This window comes from Squalius cephalus (genome assembly GCF_949319135.1).
Source record: "Squalius cephalus genome assembly, chromosome: 4".
Lineage (NCBI taxonomy): Eukaryota > Metazoa > Chordata > Actinopteri > Cypriniformes > Leuciscidae > Squalius > Squalius cephalus.
The window spans coordinates 53,385,136-53,400,743 of record NC_137125.1 but is presented as its reverse complement, the minus strand read 5'-3'; the positions used below and the strand labels follow the sequence as shown (position 1 = coordinate 53,400,743).

The 15,608-nt window shown below is 39.2% G+C and overlaps 1 protein-coding gene across 2 annotated transcripts in view; it reads right to left on the bottom strand.

Moving 5' to 3' along the window:
* The window catches only part of grm8a (glutamate receptor, metabotropic 8a), a 204,813-nt gene that overhangs the window by 29,601 nt on the left and 159,604 nt on the right, over positions 1-15,608 (bottom strand). For both annotated transcript variants that reach the window (XM_079870081.1, XM_079870082.1), the window contains exon 8: positions 1,829-1,968. In XM_079870081.1, coding sequence (XP_079726207.1) covers positions 1,829-1,968 — 140 coding nt within the window. The remainder of the gene's footprint in view (positions 1-1,828; positions 1,969-15,608) is intronic.

The window sequence follows — 15,608 nt, the reverse complement described above, 5'->3', positions numbered from 1 at the left end:
AGGCATAATATTTTATGGCATTTTACTACTTTAGTAAATGGATCTTGATGTAAAAATATTTTTTTGATATTTTGATATTTGGACTGAAAACAAGACAAAAATACTAAGTAAGAAAAGCATTTTTTGCAGTGTGTGTGTGTGTGTGTGTGTGTGTGTGTGTGTGTGTTTGAGTGGGAGAAAGAGAGCACATAATAAAACTTAATTTGGAGCACAAAACCATGAAATAATTTGTCGTTTTTATCCTATTGTTTACTATATTTATTTGCTTGCTCAGTGTCGTTGTGGGTTTGGTTCTTTTGCTGTTGTCGGCTGTAAAGACCTTTGAAATAACTGAAGTCATTTGGCGAAGTGATGTAGAACTGTAATGCGGACAAGTCCTGCTGGAACTACTTTAGCCCTGCATTTCCCTGAAAATAATTGCACACCTTTGAATGTTCGTCAACCAATCAGATTCAAGCATTTATCAGCCCCGTAATATAAGAAATTTTATTGCAAGATTTTGCCAAACCAACCAAGGACAGCTCTATACTTCTGCTCTATGGCTCTCACTGTCGCTGCTGCAAAGAGAAGGCTGTGAATGAATTATTCATGCCTGAGACAAATTACGCCTGGCAAAAACAGATTGGCTTTAATTAGAGAAGCAAAAAAAAAGGGACATATTAAAATGAAAAAAGACAGAATTTGCAAATGAACAGAAGTTTAATTTGACTTATCACATAAAAGGGTATGAAGGGTATTTAAGAATAATTGAAAGACCAAATCCCTTCATTTGATTCTTCCCATTCTCTGTCTGAAACAAAAGCCACACTGACCATTCACAATTAGGCTGTTTAATTCGGTTTTATTAATCCTGAAGACACACTAATGGGGAACAAGAAGGGTGTTTGAGGTTCAAACGCTGTCAGAATCAACGCTAACCATTTACATGTTTCAGTATTGCTCAGGGTGAGGGATTTGAAATAATCTTTAACCCCATGTGCTAAATGTTGCAGCATAACTCGTCCCAATAATTTGTGCTACAGAAATCAAATCCCTCAAACTGTGTGACTTGTGAGATGTGCAGTTACTTTTCTAAGTGATCTGACTTATTTATTTTACTTTTACACACCCTCAATCTTGCTTATGCTACAGTATATAACTGCTTCGGCAAGTTTGCTATTAGTAGTTTCCCTTTAAAGTGGCCCACATCTTTCAGTGCGACACATTGTAAACAGTAAAATTGCTAAAATGATTTTCCGTAAATTAAATGTTACGAGCCACAATTTTTCAGGGCTAACAAAGTCTTTTTTTCGGTATGCGTCGCCCGTAATGAGCTGAATGCAAATCACCATAACTCTGCTTCCCATCCTCTGGAACACATCCAGTGCTGATCTGTTTAAGCGCTTAAGGGGCGGGTTTGATACCTGAGTTAAGAAGCGAGATTTAGAGAAGTACAAGCGGCTGGATCACAGCTCTGTAAAGCGACCACTTCCCCTCCCACACACCCAGAGGAGCTGCGATTCTCCGTCACCTATTGAAAAACTACACTTCAACCTCCCCACTGCTGCGAGAGCTTCTGGCCATGAAAACACCACTCGTTTTTGGCTCCATTAATTTCGTTTTGCAGCCAGGCATTACAAGCTTATCTTCCATCCCGTTGACTAATGAAGGCCCGAGAGTATTCATGTCACATGCATCATCAGCAAAGATGAGATTTCCAACAAACATTTATGCTTGAATGTATCTTATCTGAACATGCGCACATTGTTATGCTCTGGAAAAAACTGGATAGATGCATGAATGCATGGATGGATTTCACCATGAGGAGCAGAGAAGGCTCTTCACTCACATTAAGATGCAGTTTGTTTGTCCACTGGCCGATCACTTTGTACTCAGCTGTCGATTTGTTGGTGATCTGATACTGGAAGATGTCGTATCGTCCCGGCGCATCTCCGTTGTGGTTGAAGACCACCGGAGTCCCTGCACTTCCTGGAAAACAGTTGAGGAGCTTGTTTAGTTGCACGCTTTTTTTATTCCGTGGACAATAAAATGACAAAAAATCATATTTACAATTTTCCCACACACTGTTGAAGGAGGCACCGAAGTCAGCATGAAATAAAAACTCAGCATAACTATTTCCTAAAAAAAATTGTTATTGTGAATAATTCATCTGTGCATGTTTCAGTTGTTATGTTTTAACCTCGTAATGTTTATTTCAAATGTCATAAAAATGGATGACTTTTCTTTATATCAGAAAGAGATTATACTTATACTCCATTTCAGTGTCACTGTTTCTGAACTCCCTGAAACGCCTCCACTGTAGTCTTGAGTTTTCTTCTGGGAACGAACACGTCACAATATTCCTCATTTAAATAATTAATATGCAGAATAAAGGGGCGGGGCCTGGTTGAGTTAGTTAGTAGTGTGTTGAAACTGGCGGTTATGGTAAGGGGCGGGGCATTTCCCTTGACCAATCACAACACACTGCTCCAGCCGGCCAATCAGAGCACAGTGTGCTTTTCAGAAGGAGGGGCTTCATAGAGACAGGAACTAAACAGAGGTGTATTTCCCAAAAGCATCGTTAGTCAACTATGGTCGCAAGTTCCGTCGTTATCAGCATAGTTTAACGACTCAGTGTTTCCCGAAACCATCGTTCCAACGAACATTCGCAAACAGCATCGCAAAGTTGTGTAGTCTGAATGACAGATTTTGACCTGTGGTTAGAAGCATAGTTTCTTGTTTGCATGACATGTGGACTTAATAAATCCTTATCTTAAGCAAAATAATCAAGCTGACATTCATTACAATCTGTATCTTTTATTTAGGATACCTACTAATTTACATCTTTTAGTTTGTCAAGAGACCGTTTTTGAAGAGTGCGCATTTGTGTACGATCTCTGCTACGAAAGAATGAGCCTATGAATGAATCTGGAAATGAAAATGAGAAATAGTCCTCAGATGCCATGTTCGTAATTTATAGCAAAACATCTAGCGTTAATTCGATCTCAAACAGATTAATTAAAAGAAGTTATTACCCCACCACGTGCGTGACGTCATAAACCAACTTGGTTGAACGACCGGTTTGCGACAGTACGGTTTCGGGAAACAGTCATGACTCGCTAGTTGATTTCTTCAACGATGCATCGTACTATGGCAGTGAACTAGCGAGTTACGTTGTTGTTTGGGAAACACACCCCAGAGCATTACTGACAGACTGGAAGAGAGGAGCTGCAACAATGGAGAATATGTGAAATGTGTTTTTTGAACATTGAAAACCTGTTCTAGAAGAGCATAAAAAAAGACTTTGTAAAAGGGCATAATAGGTCCTCTTTAAGATATTAAAGTATTTATACATTTACACATTCTCGTAGCTCCACAAAACCCACTGCGTTGCAGGATCGGGTGTCACAGCAGGTGTAAATAATACATGCCGCTTTCTGCTGTACGTGCAAAGATCATTGCAACCTTGTGAGGAGGTAAGAAGGTGGAAAGGTCATAAAATCAGCCAACCTTCACTGAGGTGAGTGTCTTAGAAATACCACCTGACCTCTACATCCATGTACCTTCACCAATGATGTTGTTTTGACACTTGGTTTGGTTGCTTGGCTCAAACTTGAATTCGAACCTGCATTTTGAAAACCGCTTTGAGATCAAATTAATGAACTAAATGTCAAAAGAACTTGGATTTGCATCTATAATTCTAGCGTGAAGCCCTTAGGCCTTAAACTCTGATTAAAAACCTTGAACATCCAAAAATGAAGGGAAGTTATTAAACATATTAAAGTGGGGTTGAAAAGTCGGACATTTTTCTGACATAACACAAATATTTTCATAACAAATGTTGAGAATTGAATCGATTATGATTCAAAGAGCAAATTAGACTTTCTTCAAAGTCCTCAAACTTTGTTTATGTCACGTACTGCTCTGAGACAAGAAGGTTGAGGATCCAAACGCAGTATTTATTGAACAGGGTAATCCAAAGACGTAATCCAAATCCAGACAAGGGTCATACACAAACAAGCAATCCAAACAATAAGAGAAAAGGGCTGAGGCAAGGAGAGAAATCTGAGGGAACAGGCAAAGAATCAAGGTAACCAGGACACAAACACGCTCAGAATTGCAGTACAAACACTAAACAAGACTTTGCAGGGAATGACAGAGAGAACTAGTGATGAACTAGTTCATGAATGATCCGTTCATTACGTCCGTCACGTGACAAATGAACGAAAGACTCGGAAGGTAAAGTAATTATTTATGTTCCCTGTAAATTATTTTTGACTGCATTATAATGATTTCTTAATTCAGAATATGATCGAGATTGCGTAGGTGGATGTGGAATTTCGGGGAATTTGCCTGTTAAAAGTACAACATTTAAAGCCACTTAAATGAACGAAATGACTTGAAAAAAGATTTGTTAATTTTGATGAACGAGATCGAACAAGAGAGTCAGTATATTGATCCAAACTTCCCATCACTAGAGAGAACCAGGCTTATATAGTGTGAGCAAACAAGAAAATGAGGCACAGGTGAAAACAATGAGAGCTAATGAGTCCAGGCAGAGAATTATGGGAGATGTAGTTTGTGAGGGAATGTTGTGGAGTGCCTTCTGGTGGCTCTCAAGGGCACTCCAGCTGGTGACCGTTACAGCATGGAAAATGTCAGCGCCTATAAGTTCACTTGTACTAAGCAAATCAAAATGTCCTAGGAAAGTTTTAACATTTTTACATGCCCTCGACTTTTGGAAAGGTTGTTATTTGTAGTGTCAGTACTTTATAAGGGCACTTTCGACCATCAGATGCCCTGGCTTCAGAAAAACACAAAGAAGAGAGAAAATAATGTGGCGATTTAATTGCTTAAGAAAAGCAGTACGCTTAAACAAATGTCAGGAACTCAGTCCCCGGGGGCCCTGAAACACAACCACATCTCACAAACTAAAAACAGATTAAAACCAAATTAAAAACAGAAAACAATCTAACAGGCATGTCTATGTCTTTATGCATAACCTTGATAGAAAAACTCACAAGTTCAGCCACACAAACATGAACATGGTGCTTTAAACTCATACAAACCAGTTATAAAGTCTACAACGGATGGAAATAATTACTTTTTTGTGAACTGATTAAATTTTAAATCCAACTTGTTAAACATTTTAAAACATTTACAAAGTATTTTTGAAGAAAATTATCTTAGATCAATAATAGATGACTATGTTTCATGAGACTTTTACCCTTCAAAACAAATATTTTGTTTTGTAATATTATGTAATATAAGAAATATAAGAAACACCCTGTTGGCTGGATTAATGCCCATGTGAAAAACACAATTTCGGGTTTCATTCATCTTATCATATTAGAACAATCTGAAAAGTGAGAGAGACACAATACTATATTACAGTGTTATTAGCTTTGCTAGATGAAAGTCTAACAAAAAAAAGCCACCACATAGTTAATTTAGTCCACTGCTAAAGCTACATGAAATTGTTTTTTTTTTTTACGCTTCCGGCTACAATTATTTCCTTTCCACTTCAGCCGAGTGAAACAAAACTCTTAAAATACTCTGATTCCCTCCCAAAAGCTGCTACACCCCTGAAAGAATCGTGCAACCATCACTAATAAGATGTTTCTATATTTGTTTGCTTTCGATCTGCATTTAGACTCTCATTTGTATCCGAGGTTCTGGCCACTGATTAGCCGAATCTCTTTTCTACAACTTTCTTCAATCCCATCGCCATCGTCTTCCTCATCAGCGCCTTCATTACAGCGGTTCTTGGGACCGTTTGTCTGGAGCTCAGACGTAAGAGGACCTCAGTCAGGCCTCAGTCGCTGCATCTATACACACAAAAACCCCTTTGATTCGCCCACCATGAAGGAAAGTGAGAGCTGAGGAGGGCAAAGCCTCCGGAAGCAATATTTTCAGCGAATATAATGAGCCAGATTCGGCAAGCGTTTGTGCAGGGAACATCCAGACAGCTCTGTTCTTTTATTTAAGGAGACATCAAGAGAAGGAAAATACCGCTCCTTTCTGCAAACCCAAGACAGTGAGTGTTTTGTGTTTGCTGTGCATGTGAGAGCTGCCATGTGAGATACAACATCCATTGTCTTTAAATCTCTGCTCTCGCATGCAAACATCATTCCCCGCGTGGCAAAGGTGGTTACGGCTCTCTTGGGATCAACGCAGGCTTGTTGTCACTGCAAATCAACACTAGATTAAACATTTTGTCAAGATAAACTTTGATGTTGGGTTGAGGAAGACTGACCAGAAAGTTTGAAGGTTTTCAGTTTGAAGTAGTTTAAAGTTTAAAATAGTTTTAAGGCTTTAAGGCTCAATTTTGAAGGCAATACAGTCTACCAGAAAACAGACAGACAGATAGACTAGCATAAATTAGCACATTGCAAACTTGTTTTTTGCACGTTTCTAGCATGATCTAGCATGAATTAGCATATTGCTAACATGCTTTACAATGTTCTTAGCATTAATTAGCATGTTGGTACCATGAATTAGCAAACTGCAACCATGTTGCTAGCATGAATTAACACACTGCTAACATGTTTTTGCATGTTTCTATCATGATTTAGCATGTTGCTACCATGAATTAGCAAATTGCAACCATGCTAGCATTAATTAGCACATTGCTAACATGTTTTTGCATGTTGCTAGCATTATTTATAATGTTGCTTGCATTTTTTAACATGTTGTTAGGCTAGTTGTTAAATTTTGCAAGTGATAGTCAGCTTAAATACTCTATAAGGGTTATTGCATGAAAGTTCTGACCCCCCCCCCCCCCTCCCCCTCAATGAAAGTCTATAGGAATTTGTGATTGTTCGGAAGTCCGATACGGGAGTTTCGAAAGTCAGATCAGTTAGAAAAGATACATAACAGTCTGAAGGTCTGAGGCGAGTTTGGTGGTTGTAGAGTTAAAGCTCGAGGAGGAATACATTTATTTTCAGAAGAAGAAACTTAAATATCATTTCAGTATGTTTGGCTTTCTCAAGTCTACGTAACACAAGTAAATAAGCCGGTGTGCAGGTTAATAGATTACTTCGTTATTAATCTAGCAACATAATCCCTGCATAAGAAAATGTTCATGATGAGAGAGGATAGCGGCACAGAAGACGAATCGACTTACTGAGTTTATCCACTGATATTGATCAAAGCGTGGCGTTCCAGGTGGACCGGGGCAGCGGGAAATTGAGGATTACAGGAGACCAGACAGACGCAACAATGGACCACTCGTGGGATTAACCTTTCTGCCAACCCTTACATGCTGCTTCTGTCAGCAGAAATCACTGTTACTATCGCACATTTTGGTAACACTTTACAATAAGGTTCATTAGTTAACTACCTTAGTTTACATGAATGAGCAATACTACTTCCACATTTATTAATCTTAGTTAATATTAATTTCAACATTTACTAATACATTATTAAAATCAAAGGTTGCATTTGTTAACATTAGTTAATGCACTGTGAACATTGTATTTAACTAACATTAAGATGAACTAATATAGTAACAAATGTATTGCTCATTGTTAGTTCATGTTAGTTAATACATTAACTAATGTTAGCTAATGAACCTTATTGTAAAGTGTTACCCACATTATTTAGGGTTAGTGATTTGAACAACCCCCAGAAATATACTTCACACAAGTATGCAAATGCACACATACTTGAGTGACATACAGTACAACGCTGGTGGGTTGTCTTGACATGAGCCAAAGTGTAACAACACACTGCCTTTCCTCTCAGTATAGCCTGTCTGAATGTCTTTCTGTGAACATGATATGATACTCCTCCTAAGGCCGTTCCTGTATTATTTCAGCAGAAAATGATTTGAGAAGAGGATAGATCTCTGTTACGGAGTTAAACGCCAGATCCTGCCGCCGCTCTCCGTTTTAAGATTCACCGTCACGCCGCCTCGACTTACATGGGGATTTGTTTTACACAACACAATTATCATCCCTTTTTTCCCCCACAGCTCGTCTGAATGCACACATCCACAATCTCACTTCCCGCTCCGTCCATCTCCAAAACACTAATCTAAAAATAAGTGTATGTAGGGAAGCACTGGAGCGGGGGGTAATTGTGGCTGAGCTGCAGGCAGTGTGAGGCTCGAAGTTGGACGTCTGCCTTCGTATCAACTTCCATTTACCGCTTCTGTGGCCTCTTTTCTCTCCAAACGCTTCTGTGTGCACACTTATGAACATGGCATACTAGCATACTAATCCTATTAGCAGATGCGGTGTTTGCAATGACATCCCCACCTAGAAATGAGTGTGTGGGGGGGGGGGGGGGGGGGGGCAGACAAAAACAGTGTATGCAGTGCGGCTGCAATTACTTTATTATCCCTGTTCGGGGTGGTTGCTAGGGTGTTGCTATGTGGTTGCTAGGGTTTGCTTTATGGTTACTAGAGTACTTGGGGTGGTTGCTAGGGTACTCCAGGTGGTTGCTAGGGTATTGTTATGTAATTTCTAGGGTACTCATGGTAGTTGCTAGGGTGTTGCTATGCAGTTGCCAATGTATTTGTGGTGGTTGCTATACAGTTGATAGTGTACTCGGGGTGGTTGCCAGGATGTTGCTATGCAGTATAGAATAAATAAATAAAGTTTAAGGCATGTAAGAAATATTTAGTAATATTTTTTTTTTTTTTTTTTTTTTGAAGTCTAGGGTACTCATGGTGGTTGCTAGGATGTTGTTATGCAATTCCTATGGTACTCATGGCGGTTGCTGAGGTATTTGGGGTGGTTGCTAGTGTACTCCAGGTGGTTGCTAGGGTGTTGTTATGTAATTCCTATGGTACTCATGGCGGTTGCTGAGGAATTTGGGGTGGTTGCTAGTGTACTCCAGGTGGTTGCTAGGGTGTTATGTAATTGCTAGGGTACTCATGGTAGTTGCTAGGGTGTTGCTATGCAGTTGCCAATGTATTTGTGATGGTTGCTATGCAGTTGATAGTGTTCTCTGGGTGGTTGCCAGGATGTTGCTATGCAGTATAGAATAAATAAATAAAGTTTAAGGCATGTAAGAAATATTTATTAATCTTTTTTTTATTTTAAAGTCTAGGGTACTCGAGGTGGTTGCTAGGATGTTGTTATGTAGTTGCTAGGGTACTTATGGCGGTTGCTGAGGTATTTGGGGTGGTTGCTATGCAGTTGCCAAGGTATTTGTGGTGGTTGCTATGTAGTTGATAGTGTACTTGGAGTGTTCATTTGCAGTATAGATTAAATAAATAAATAAAGTTTATGAAAAAATATTTATTAATCATTTTATTTTATTTATTAAAGTCCAGATGCAGGTTTGGCAAACAGTGAATTTTGGACACTGTAGATGCCTCTTATTAATGCAGTTTTGTGAAATTATTTGACAACAATGTAACAATGTAACTCAGCATTCTGAAGCATTCTATGCAACATTCCATTAGACATTAGTATGCAGTGCACTAGCATTCCTTCTCACACACTACACAAGCTGACCTGTTGCAGACACACACACACACACACACACACACACACACACACACACACACACACACACACACACACACACACACACACACACACACACACCTACAACCCTTCACACTTTTAAAAGGTCTTTTCTGGACCTCCACACACTCTCATCCAGTCCTTCCATTTCTCTCGTCATAATTGGCCAGCGCTGTGTTCATTATCACACACTGGCCCATAGTTAATGCAGTGTGTGTGTGTGTGTGTGTGTGTGTGTGTGTGTGTGTGTGTGTGTGGTGTCTGAAGGCAGTAACGAGAGCTCCAGTGCGGGTGAGTTAACTCATCAACCGCGGCTCAGATGTAATTGTTCCACAGTATCAGACATATTAATGAGAAACCTTTCGCTTCCCCTGTGATAACGGCCAAACGGCAAGACATCGGATATCCATCAACCAGTACTGTTCAATAGCACGAGAGTGTGTGTGAGTGTGTGTGAGCTCCTTTATAGGTGCAAAAGGGTGAATCTATCTATCTATCTATCTATCTATCTATCTATCTATCTATCTATCTATCTATCTATCTATCTATCTATCTATCTATCTATCTATCTATTTCCTTTTGCAAAACACAATTTTTTAGCCCAAAAATACAATCTTACAGGAATTAGTGGCATAAAATGTGGATGTTTTCGCTCCGTCACACTTGCCATTCTATGACATCAACAATAGTGTTTCCATTAATCTAATGGTGCTTTCCAATTCATTTATTATTATTAGTAGTAGTATTGCATACTTAGATTTAGTGACTGGAACACTAACCCTAAATATTAAACCAGATTAATTAATACTTTACTAGAGCATGGCATGGCCAAACCCCAATAACACTGCTCATTTCTCATGAGATACGAAAACGTAAAACTCTAGTCTTTTGATTACAATCATAAACTCACCCTGAGAACAGTTGGCCCATTTCTGTTTAGAAGACACTCAACGAGGCTAGTTTACAACGCTGTTTCTCACAGTAAGGACCACTTTGCCTAGATACAGCAAAGAAAACATAAAAAGAACAGCGGCGAATGCATCGCTGAATACAAAGAGTTCAGATTGGGAGGCACGGCTTTGGGAACTACCATTAACAACAGAGCATAAAAGTGTCATCATAACAAATGGCAGGTGTACAGCAATGAGAGGCAATGCAACCTCTAAACAGGCCTAATGCTGATCCACTGCGATGCATGTGTGACCCTGGATCACAAAACCAGTCACGAGTCGTACGGGTATATTTGTGGCAATAGCCAACAATACATTGTATGGTTCAAAATTAGCGATTTTTCTTTTATGCCAAAAATCATTAGGATATTAAGTAAAGATCATGTTCCATGAAGATATTTTGTAAATTTCCTATCGTAAATATATAAAACATTGATTTTTGTGATGAATGCAGCACAATCGCGAACATAAATGGACAACTTTAAAGGAGATTTTCTCAATGTTTCGATTTTTTTGCACACTCAGATTCCAGAAGTTCAAATAGTTGTATCTCGACCAAATATTGTCCTATCCTAACAAACCTTACATCAATGGAAAACTTATTTATTCAGCTTTCAGATGATGTATAAATCGCAATTTAAAAAAATTGACCCATGTGACTGGTTTTGTGGTCCAGGGTCACATATGAGCATTCGTTCAGCGGGATTCACCTCCTGGATCTGATCGCGAACGATTCTCTAGCTCTGGTTTATTCAATAGCAGCCAATTAACTGCAGATTGTTGCGTTATAACTGCACCAAAACAACAACAAAAAAAATACGGTAAATTTACAGTAAAAAAACAGCAGCTGTGGTTGCCAGAAATTTACCGTAAAAAATACAGTAGGAAAATTTTAGGTTTTACAGACTGAACTTAAATTTACATTAAATGTACGATTAGATCTATCACAGTTATTCACCGTATATAGTACAGAAACTTTCTTTTAACCAATTAACAGTTTTTTAATTTTAAGTCTTTTACCGTTAAAATCACGATCTAAGTGAAATGAACCAGTGTGCTTTCTCTCATTGTTTTGGCCACGTCTGCTTTCCTACGGCAGCATCATGATGTAATGTGAGGCTCTGGTGTCAGGACTCTGAGGAACTCTTATCTGCGGGAGTTTCTGATCCACTCCAGGAGGGTGTCAATAACAGCCAAGTGTCTGCAACGGACCGTGGGATCACGCGCGGCCCGCCTCATGCTGCTGAGAAAGGTTACACCAGCACGAAAAAGAGCCGCAGGATCGTTAAACAGACTCGTTTGGCAGCCATAGCCTTTTCCCAGAATGCTCCAGGGCAGAGTAACGATTTTGATTTTGATTTCCTTTTTCCATTCGAGGTTGCTCAGGAGACAAAAATAAGAGTTTCAACTTTAAAAGATCCATAAGATATCTCTTTTAAAATTACTTCATTTCGGTCTCCATTTACTCTCTATTGATCTCCATAGGCCGTCTAAGTTGCAAATTTAAGTTATGCGCATAAAACATTTGAAAATAAAGCACTGTTTCCATCCCATGTGTTTAAGAGAACAAAATCGGCACTTCCAGGGATATTCGCACAAAATATCTGTAAAAGAAAAATGAAACTTGATGCGATCAGGGAAGCCACATGGATCTGTTTTCATATTTCATAAATGACTTGCGGACGAAACGCAATGTCATGTTCTCTTGCGTTCGGATGCCTGGTGTTTGGGAACGCGATCATCTAAAACACATCTCTGAGGTCATTATTCCCAACCATTTTGATGACAGACTTTGACTCAGGCGATTTCAGAACGACCAAACCAACACTTGAGATGCTGAGCGATGCGATTGGTCCACTGATTAGGCCAATTATCCAATCACGTGAGTTTTTTGTTGTGCATTGAGGGATTTATTCTGTAAATGTGTTTCCATCATAGTTTATGTGCATGTCTTCCTATTGGATAAAAAATTATCCGTCTAAATTTAGGCATTTCAATCCAGCGTTTTTATGCAAAATCTGGCAAAAAATAAGTGAATGGAAACAGCTCTTGATGTCTAAGGGAAATCTCATTTGTGGTTTGCCTTTCTTACCACCGTTAAGACACCAAGGTGATTTTCCTGCATGGTGAGAATGTAAAGGAATACGCTGTTGGGTTGATGAATTGGATTAATAAAGATCTCTGTCCCCTGTTTCTGACTTTTCACAGAATTGCATGCCTCCCGTGATCACCGCTGGTTTGAATATTAATGAGGAACATACTGAGTCCTCTTCACCTCGCAATTAACTTTAAACAAGAGCATCTTAACCTGATCTCACCTAAACAAAAGACCACACATACACACAAATAAAGAAGCTTCAGTGGTGTCCATTTCTCTCAAATCACCAGCAAAGACAATGACAATCCAACAGCAATCAGTAGAGCCAAAAGTCAGTGTGTCATGCCTGTGTTTAGGTGTAAAGCTGAGTAATAAACAAAGTTTAAAGGGTAACTCTCGCCAAAATTTGAACCAAGGCTCTTTTTGTGAATCTACCCGAGTCAAACTTCCGTGTAAAAGCATAATTAGAATGGAAAAGCCACTTGACCGTATTTTCGTTTTAGGCCAAAATGCCTTTTGAATGGGAGTGCTTGGAGCACTTCTATGATAGCATCAAAAATCACTATTTTTAAAACACTAATGCGGCTCGACACAACATGAAACTGTGCTTGAAGTATCCCCAGGGGCTCTACACATTAACTCCAGCATTGAGAACATTGTTTGTGTACACAGAGTTTACTAAAAAGAAAGGTGTTGTCCTAAAAAGAAAGGAAAGTTGTCCGACTTTCCGGTGGCTGGAATTTTGTCAGTCAAAAGTAGTCGATCTCCGAATGCAACGTAATGAACTGACTCCATATGAGGAAATGTCATGAACTTGTAATTTCAATGAAAAGCATGATAACGTAGATAAAAAATGATCCGTGAATTTATATGGAAGCAAGCTTTAGGAAGCTTTTCATCTTCACTCTCCTCATGTTACGTTGCATTCGGAGATCGACTACTTTTGGCTGACAAAATTCCAGCCACCGGAAACGCTAACTGATAAAGTGAGTCGGACAAAACCTTTCTTTTTAGTAAACTCTGTGTACACAAACACTGTTCTCAATGCTGGAGTTCATGTGTAGAGCCCCTGGGGATACTTCAAGCACAGTTTCATGTTGTGTCGAGCCTTCTTAGTGTTTTAAAAATAGAGATTTTTTTATGCTATCATAAAAGTGCCCCATTCACTCCCATTCAATAGGCATTTTGACCTAACACGAAAATACGGTCAAACGTAAAAGTGGCGTTTCCATTCTAATTATGCTTTTAAACGAAAGTTTGACTCGGGTAGATTAACAAAAAGAGCCTAGGTTCAATTTTGGCGAGAGTTACGCTTTAACTGAAATTATTGGAAGCAACCTTTTATGCTTTTTTCCATGATCAACTCTCTTTAGTGTGTAATGTTGCTGTTTGAGCATGAAAAAGATCTGCAAAGTTACAAAGTCCCTCCAGCAAGAGTTCTTCTCTATATCAGTGTCAGTGTTTCTGAACTCCCTGAAACGCCTCCATTGTAATCTTGAGTTTTCTTCTGCGTCACAATCATGGTTGTTTTCCCATGTATTGACTGACAGCTCTCCTGTCCTCATGTTGAGAGGAATCGTGAGTAAAATGTGTGTGAACATGATAGTTATTGTAGATCTATATGAGAACATGCATTTACTCATCTCACTTGCACAAAAACAGATTCAGTATTCCTCAAAATGAATAAAAACAGTTAAACAAACTCAGAATAACGCCATTACTTTGAAAAGTAACAATATTTCCCATTTAAATAATTCCCACGCAAGGCATACACAAAATAATGGGCTGGGACCTGGTTGAGTTAGCTAGTAGTGTGTTGTCTCCATGTTTTTTTTCCACCCCGAATCTAAACCCCCTTTTTACGGCCTTTCTACGTTTCTGGTCAATCCACTTGTTTTTTCACATTTTCATTATCCGACTCAGATCACAACACACTGTTCCAGCCGACCAATCAGAGCACAGTGTGCTTTTCAGAAGGAGGGGCTTCACAGAGACAGGAACTAAACAGAGCGTTACTGACAGACTGGGAAAAGAGGAGCCGCAACAATGGAGAATATGAGGAAAATAATGTGTTTTTTGAACATTCAAGCGTGAAAACCTTTTAGAGCACAAAAACAACATCAAGACTTTGTAAATGGGCAAAATATGGCATCCTTAAAATAACTTATTTGAATAAATTTTTAAATGTAATTTATTCCTGTTATCAAACCTGAATTTTCAGCATCATTACTCCAGTCTTCAGTGTCTGTCACATGATCCTTCAGAAATCCTTCTAATATGATGATTTGCTGCTCAATAAACAGGAAAACAGTTCACCTGAAATTATTGGCTGCACATAACAACTATTTTAACTCTAAACCATTGCTTCATCAAACTGTGCAATCGATACACATCAGACTAGAGCAGAAAAACATCTACCAGGTCTCTCTCTCTCTCTCTCTCTCTCTCTCTCTCTCTCTCTCTCTCTCTCTCTCTCTCTCTCTCTCTCTCATTACGTTTCTGGTCACATTCGAAAGAAGCATGCGCTGTCTGTCAGTGAATTTTCCGTATCTGTCTTTCACTTCAAACAGTCAGATGAGGAACGCAAGGTGCTGGAGCAAATAACCCAGGTTGCACTGGCCGCTAGAAAGTGAATGAATGAGGTTTTAATGGACGCGCGCAGCCCCGCCCCACCGCGCGCGCAGCAATCGCTCAATGCAGTTATGCAAATTACACAACTTGAAGGCAAACATAAGCTAGCAGATGATAACAAAACGACGGAGTTGTGGGGTAGAAAAATGAAAGAGTAGTGAAGACGCATGGAGAAAAACTAATATTTAAATGAATCGTTTGATTCCGTTTCAAAGAGAATGTTTAACTTCCTTTGTTTCAACATGATTCAAGGCGCACGAGGTGAACAAAAACAGTCAATCACGCGCAGCTCGCCTCGTGAGTTATAATGCGCTCTTATTAAGACACGAGCTGAACTGCACATTATGAAGAAATATGAGCATCCCTGCATGCGCTTAACTCACATTTCCCAGCTATGACGCATGTGTAATGATTTCAGGGGTCACTGAGGGGTGCCGTAAGGGTAAGACACGGAAATGACAAACACAAGAG